We start from the raw sequence: 8,083 nt of genomic DNA, 5'->3' as shown, positions 1-8,083 counted from the left end.
TTCAGCGCCTCGCGGCTTCCACTCCTCCCCTCCGCGACTCCCCGTGCCCTTCCACCATCGCCCTCCGCCCTCCACGGAGGCGCGGCCCCAGGAAGAGGTGCTGGGCGACCAGCACAGCGCTCCAGCAGCAGCGGCCCGCGGCCAGTCCTGCGCGCCAAGCTCCTCGTCGCTGCTCGCCTCCCAGTCCGACATGGCGGCCACAGGCACCTCGGCCGCCATGTGGAGAGACTTGTTCCGTCTTAAGCCCGAGGCGCGCTGATTGGCTGGGGTGGGCCGCTCTCTGAGCTGTAATTGGCTGGCTCCGCACGGGGCGGAGGCTCTATGGCTGCCCCCGCTGTCTTTTTAGGGGTTCACGGAAGCGGTTGGGTTGGAAATGGTGTGTGGGATCTCTGAGTGCGGTTTGTGTTTGAACACCGCCTTGTCAAATACAGCAAATGAGTGCCACGTCCAGTCTTTCCTTAAGCACTTTGAGCACGGTGACTCCCCCACGGCCTGGGCAGCCTGTTCCAGTACCCAGTCACTCTTTCTGTGAAGCACTTCTTCCTAATGCGCAACCTAAACTGGCCCTGGTACACTTTAGGACTGTGTCCTCTTGTCCTGTCATTCACCGATTGTCTGGGAGAAGAGGCTGACCCTCACCTGGCTGCAGCCTCTGTCAGGCAGTTGTAGAGAGCCATAAGGGCTTCCCTGGATTTTGCTTCAGGAGAAGCAATCCCCACTCCCTCAGCTGCTCCCCACAGGACTTGTGCTCCAGACCCTTTGCCAGCCTTGTTGTTCTTCTCTGGACAAGCCCCAGCACCTCAATGTCTTTCCTGCAGCAAGTGGCCCAGAATTGGAGAGAGAACTTGAGCTGTGGCCTCACTAGTGCTGAGTACTAGAGGGACAATCACTGCCCTGGTGCTGCTGGCCATGCTATTGATGATATTTTCTGATTTTCCTCTCTCCCTGCCCCTCTGCTGTTACAGGCTGGCCTTGGGTTGGGCTTAGCTGAGGAGGAGGAGGAGGAGGCAGCAGAGGCAAGAACATAGTTGAGAACATGTGGGAAGTTCCCAGGGTCTGTAGGGTGGAGTGGGACAGCTTCAGGGAAGCCTCAGGGGAGGCAACGGAGTGAGGGCAGCACTGTGTCATTTTGTCGGGTGCTCAGGCTGGTGTCATCCTGATACATTGCAGTCTGATTTTTTAAGTGAAGGCATAATATTTCATCTCAAATGAAGCCTTAATGATGGTTTCATGAAGCTTTTATGTTCAGTATGACTCAATTTACTAATGCTGATACAATACTGGAAACAGAATCACAGAACAGCTGAGCTTGAAGACCTCTTGGAGGCCATCTGGTCCGACCCCTGTGTAGGGACACCAAGAGCCAGTTGCCAAGGTGGCTTGTAACTTTCTCCAAGGATGGAGATTTCACAGCCCCCTGGGTAATCTGTGCCAGTGCTTAGTTACCATCATTGTGAAAAAAACAAAAAACCAAATCAAAACAAAAAAGAGTTTACGTACCCCGTGCCCCTAAATTACACTAAAAAAATGCTTAATGGGTGTTTAAATTTCCTTGCTAGGTAGGGTCCTGTATTCCTACTGTACAGAGCTGAACAGGGAACATTTACGTATGTGTCTTTATGGATACGCATCACCACCGGTACCTGCTCATGGCAATCTGCCAGGTAACCCAACAGGAAAAACTACTCTCTACTGTCTTCTGACCCTTCCCTAAAAGCTCTGTGTGCACAGGAGGCAAGGCTGCCTGGTTTACCATAAGATGAGAATGTGTACAATTGCTTTCTTTCCTGTCCTTTGTTTATTCTTAAGCAGAACTTGGTAGTGTTCACATTGGCTGACATGGAAAACCTCCCTTTCTGGCAACTGCGGCTTTAAATTTCAGTATCTTAAGATATTAAGTATCTTAAGTATATTAAGAGATGCTGAGGATCACTTGTACATGGAGATATCTGGGTCCACTCTTGAAGCCTCCACAGAGGAAGTGACTTCACCACAAGAACAGGCTATCTGTATTTAGTATTTTATACTCAAATAGTAAAGCTTGTCATCAGCCAGGCTGCAGGAAGAGCACAGTGGAGAAAGTAGGCGTGTTGCACATGAGTGTTTCAGGTTTGGTGCAGTAACATTCTACAGTAATTTTCATGGTCAAATGCAGAAGATACGGCTTCACCTCGGCCTCAGGTTAAACTGAGATGATAGATGTGCCTTCCATGAGAAATCCTGCTCCCCACACAGGCCCCTGATTGCCAATCCTGAATCCATTGCCATTTATCAAACACAGAAGGCAACAATAACATCAAAGCTCATTTTCATAGAGGAGCTGCAACATTAAGTGAAAGTAAACTGCTGTAAACAGTTACCAGAAACTGAACGTGTCAGACTGGTTTCTGCACATTTTATTCTAACAAACTTCCTTTGTGGTGTTTTGGTCCACTTATGAAAAAATTAGAAAACTTCAAAAGCAAACAATAAGCAAGCTTAATTGTGTTTGTCTTGCCTGATATGTGGTCACAACATACAATATTTTATGTAAGGAAAAAACGCAGTAGTCACAGTACTTTTCAAGTCATTTTTATTAACAACAATATGGATTCAACTTTGTCAAGAATTTACAATTAACATTGTAATGTACTGGCTAATGTTGCACTGTCAGTGGAAGCAGCCATCCTGCTTTCTAAGCCTGCTATGAAACTTTCTTTTTTGTCTTTCAAAGAAGTAAAAAATGTTTCAAATAGCAGAAGACATTGGATATATCTGGAATTGTCCTGTATGTGGCCACAGCTGAATGAATGGCCACATCTGCATCCAGATGAATGGACAGGAAAATATTACATGCTTCCACTGACGTTGCAGGAGACAAGTCTTATTTCAAAAACAAATTAATTGTTTTAGACAGTGACAGCACTTTGTGTGACGTTGTAATCCATTTGAATAAAGTCAATTAACACACTTGGGGGAAAAAAAAAAGTGAAGCAGAAATACCTGGGACAAATTCTTTTCCGTATTTCATTCAAACCTAGTGAATCCAAAAGGATTGCATGACATATGAGTCAGGATAATAGTTGGCCCAGAGAGGCAAGTTCCTTTCTGGTACAGGTGGTTCAGTTCCTGTAAGGTCAGTGGAACTGAGTCTGATTATCCCAACGGAGGCTGAGCTTCACCCTGCTGGGCAGTGAATTCATTGAAGTCAGTGAAGCCATCCAAGGATGAATTTAGCCTCGGGTGTTTAAACCCCTTTTTTCTCCATTCCTTTGCTGTTATATTTTCTTTTCCTGCTTATTCCTATTTTCTGAATATTCTGATTTTCTCTGTGCTTTTAAAAAATGTCCCTTCTCTCCTTTCCTTTTTATATCAGTACTTTGTGCGTTATTTTTTATATAGTCAATGTGACAAGGGTAAATTCAGCTAAGTATTAGTTTCCTCAGGAAATAACTGGAATATTACCATTTTCACTTCAAACAGATGCCCAACAAAATCAGGATTTGAATCTGAGTTCCCAATTCAAGAAAAATTCTTGAATTTCATAGAATGAATGAATTCCCTAGAATTTTTGCTTGAGTAAGGATTGCAGGTCCCAATCCAGAAATACTACTGTACATCAGATGTTCTACTATACATCAGCAATTCAGCATGATTTGACTTATCACAGAAAAGCAGGTGAATTACTCATCACCATACTATAATGAGAGCAGTCGATCTAAGTAGAAGAATCTCAAAAACATATGGAACAACTGTGGGCACTGTAAATAAAAGTGTATGATCTTTGCAATCTTGAACCCTAGGCTATAACATCATATTCATATTTAAATAAAAAGTATAGATCATATAAGCCAGGAGCAAATACAATTTTTTTAACAAATAATAGTCATTGAAACCATTATTTTCAGCTCTCTCTTCATTCAGGTAGAAGAACATGCTGACCAGAAAACATTTATTTAGATCAAGCTGAAGTCCTGAAGCTCTAACTTGATTTAAACCTCTCTCTTCAAACCTCAAGTGGATTGTAAGTCAGAAAAAAAAAAATTCTTTGTCCTGACTCATGAACAATTCTTATTGTTTGTCATGAGCTGGACTTTAATAAGGAGCTCAGGACAAGACTTGAAAAGCCAGACAGGCCCTTCTTTTGTGAAATCAATGAATGATTGTCAGTCATGACACTGTCTTTTAAAGAGAGAGCATAGAAACTCCTCACGAGGAAATAAGAGTAAAGCTTATAAAAATCCAAACAAACAGTTCTTCCTCTTTAAAATTTCATATATTCACTACTCTTTCTATTTTCTATCAATATTATGTTAAAAAACCTTATATGATAAGAACTTGCATCTACAAAAATAATAATAATGGTGAGCATAAAAGAAAAAAATTAGAATTTTAAACCTTAATTTGAAAAGATACGATCTTCTGGATTTATCAGTACTTTGTAAAGACATTAATATTTTCATACATAATTTATAGAACTCATTCTTTTGTGCACAAAATTGTATTAAATAAATTAACTTAAAGTTAGAAGGACTCAAGCATCTCATTTAAGGCAAAAATACCAAGTTTCTGTGAGATAAATTATCATCAAACCCCAAGGCCCTGTTTCTGTGCGGAATCGGGACAGGCAGGGCCATTGTTCAGTTCTCCCATCCACGCCTTCCGGGTGCAATGGGGGTGCAACCACCTGCTCCTGCAGGTGAAGGTGGAAGAGTGGTGTCCAATTCATGATGCCTCGGTTTTTCGGTCTTGTCAAGGAAGGGAAGGGAGATTCACTATGGACACACAGTTGCCGTGTGCCCAATCGCTTGCTCCTTAACTGAACCTAACCACACATTTATGCTTAGGTCAGCAGGAGGCTTCATGTGAAAGGCAAGAAAGGCACCATAAACAGGAAAAAGGAAAAAATAGCCTAAAAAAAATTCTAAATTTTTATATTTTCAATATTTTAAACTTATATATCTGTCTGGATAAACTGCAGACATTCAAATAAGTTAATAGTTAAGTGAACTGAGATGTGGAAAAAAATGTATTTATCCTCACAAAATTGCTGTTGTAATCAGGCTTCGGTACGGTCAGATTGCACATAAAAGAAAACAGGAAAGGCTGAATGTAGTGAATTATATGGCAAATCAGTGGTGTGGAAATTGTGCTTCAAGGTGTCTTTCAGGATTTAACAACTGAAGTTTGCTCCGGCAACAGCCATGGAACACAGTGTACCATCCATGGACCCCATATAATGACACAATATATACACTCTACAGTTTGCATGTACTTTCACATAATAAAGTTGTCATGTAACATCCAGGAATACTTCTGTAAAGCAAATGGAAGCAGAAGTTACAATGGTTTCATAGTAAACAGATCAGCTCCTTCACAATACAATCTACAGCATTTAGCCACGATTAAGACTGGAGTGATGCTTTTGATGTACATAGCAAGTTCCCAGCGGGTCTGGGCCTTGAGAAAACACTGCCCTGAGTGAGCTGGCACTGGCACACCCATACATTCGGTATTCCTGCTGCTAGAGGGAAGCTGAGCCCAGGCTGGATTGTCTACAGGCCTGTGGTGCAGGTGGGGTGTAAATCTGGCAGGAGGCAACACACAGAAACCTCATTCAGCTGGGAAGAGTGAAAGCCCGTTTAGGCTCTGCAAGGGTCCCCCCGTGGCAAAGCCTTGCTGGGGATGTGCAGGCAGGCACTAGCACTGTTTCTGCACCTCAGCAGAAGTGAAGTGTAGGCTAGAGTAAGGAAAAAAAGAGGATGTATCAGGCAGGAATGCTCAGTTTTATCTAGGTTTTGAATTCGAAAATTTGGGTTTTAGCAGGAAGAAGTCTTAGAGTCCTGTGTTGGAAAGTTCACAAGAAATGACTATAGTTGGAACACAGTGTTGAGCTATAAGAGTGGGGCCATTTTCCCTCTCTCCTCTTCCCCTTTTATTAGAAAAGCAACAAGCCCTTGCCTTCTTTAATTTTTTTAGTTAAGATGATTTTATCTGCTTCTATTTCTATTTCTGATTGCCTGCATGGCTTTTTTTTTTTTTAATTTTTTAAATAATGGTTAATATCTATGAAAAAAAAGTAACATTTTCCTTCTTTACTTTTCTTGTTTTATTTTCTGGGATGATTTCCCTTCCTGCCTACCTAAATCCATATTATCATTTATTTATTTTCCTATTGATTGTGTTGTATTTCTCCCTCCTGTTCTGTACTCTTTAGTTTTAATCTGTATTTCAGTTCCTCATCTTCCCTTCTTGCCCAGCCTTATGAAAACTCTGTCATAGTATCAGGTTGGGACTGCAAAGAAAATTGCCAAAATTTTCACAAGAAGGAAATATTGCTTCTACAGTAAAGGCAGCACCTGCTTCCTCCCTCACCTACTGCTGCCAAAATGGTTCAGATTCACAAGTCAGCTTCTCAGTGAAACTGGAAGAAGGAGAGATTCCTTTGAATTTTCAGTGCAGTCACCCACATTATCCACTTCTAAGGCCAGACTCAATCTTTAAAATACAATTCTTTTATAACAAAATAGTTCTTGTTATATAGAACAATGTGACAGTGGTGTGTCAGATACTTCTGCCACAGCACTAGATCACCAAAAGTCAGATATTAACATACTGTCCTTCAGAGCTAAAAATAACTGATTACTGATGAGTTAATGTGTGTATCTTGCAACAGGCAGCCATTTCTAACCCCATGTTACTCATTTCCTTGGTACCTTGCTAGCAGCTGTAGATAATCTTTTTGTTGTAAACATAAACTATCATCTAAATCAGGACATTATATATATATATTTAATTAGTTCAGAAGCAAAGTGCTTTAAACCTTAAGATTTTTACTTCTGCCCCGTAGAAACAGCACAAGGTCTAAATGCTCAAATGTTTGTTTTTTGATACATCCTGCAGCATTAGCTTTGTAGGCAACTCATTATTTAAACCTACTGTACCACATGAAAGGCTGCTGTACTGTAGGTGTAAATTTGGATGTTAGCCATTGCTTAGACATGCATTTTCATGCAACTAAGAAATATGGGCTCATTCAACTGCTTTGCAGATTCATCCTGATTTTTGTGATTTTATCTTTTTAAAAAGGCTTTCAAAACAGTTCATGCTATGATATGTATGACTAGAGGAATGACCCAGCCAGTGAAGAAAGCCAGAAGTTATTTAAGTTTGACATGGAGCAGATTGAGCGCTTCTGTACCATCCCCTGGCTTGCAGATGTTTTGAGATGATCTTGATATTCCAGTCCTTAGAGAGTCAGCAGAGAGAGGTGTTTCCACTAATGGGCGCGAGATGGCTTCAGTAGTCTCTGTCCCTGCCTCTGTCTCCAACTCTTCATCCGTTATAAATAATTTTGACTCCCTCCATTTGGAGTATACATCTTGGCTACCTCTGGAACCACTGGAGTCACTGCCAGCAATCTGTATATTCAGTTCTTCTGTTGACTGTATAAGGTTTTGTACAGATAAAGATTTTCCTAAATCCATTTGCACCACAGGTTTAACTGAGAGCAAAGGTTCCCCTTCTGTATCCAGACTTTTTCTCCATGTGAGATCCTTTGTCGCACTGGGCTGTGCAACTTGTCCATTATCCTTTGATGCAACAAGGCAAGCGGTGACATTAGAAATATTTTCCTGTGTGGTTACAGGAATAATATGAATGGGCTCAGGCCTATTGACATGCTTCATCGATGAGAAAGGTGGTATTTGTAATGTTGTCGGAGTTGCTGGCTTAGTTGTCTGGTTTATTTGGTTTGATGTATTATTAACCGTTGCAGGTCCATCATTTGGCACTTGTGTTGCTTGACTATGCATAGCTGGACTAAAAGCATAGTAAGCCTGAGTGCTAAATTCATTTGGTGTCAGTATAAGCTGTAGGCCACGAGGCAGATTGGCACTAGCTGATCTGGATACGCATCCACTAAGTTGTGCAGAATTAGACAAATCTTTGCTGTCTGATGGACTTTGATAATCAGAAGTCTGCTCACACTCGAAAGCTGGCATTTGAAATGAAGCCAAAGTGAGCGCAGATGCAGATCCTTTTCGCAAAACTTGTTGATAAATATCTAATAGACAGTCCAGTTTTGACTCAATGGATTGTACCT

At 41.5% G+C, this 8,083-nt stretch overlaps 1 protein-coding gene across 4 annotated transcripts in view; it reads right to left on the bottom strand.

The window, feature by feature from the left end:
- Positions 1 to 2,555: 2,555 nt before the first annotated feature.
- The window catches only part of KCNQ5 (potassium voltage-gated channel subfamily Q member 5), a 282,191-nt gene continuing 276,663 nt past the window's right edge, over positions 2,556 to 8,083 (bottom strand). For all 4 annotated transcript variants that reach the window (XM_058834709.1, XM_058834706.1, XM_058834707.1 and 1 more), the window contains one exon: positions 2,556 to 8,081. In XM_058834709.1, coding sequence (XP_058690692.1) covers positions 7,140 to 8,081 — 942 coding nt within the window. In that variant the 3' untranslated portion in view covers positions 2,556 to 7,139. The remainder of the gene's footprint in view (positions 8,082 to 8,083) is intronic.

The sequence above is a fragment of the Poecile atricapillus genome, chromosome 3 (assembly GCF_030490865.1).
Source record: "Poecile atricapillus isolate bPoeAtr1 chromosome 3, bPoeAtr1.hap1, whole genome shotgun sequence".
Lineage (NCBI taxonomy): Eukaryota > Metazoa > Chordata > Aves > Passeriformes > Paridae > Poecile > Poecile atricapillus.
This window is presented reverse-complemented; position numbering and strand designations above follow the sequence as displayed.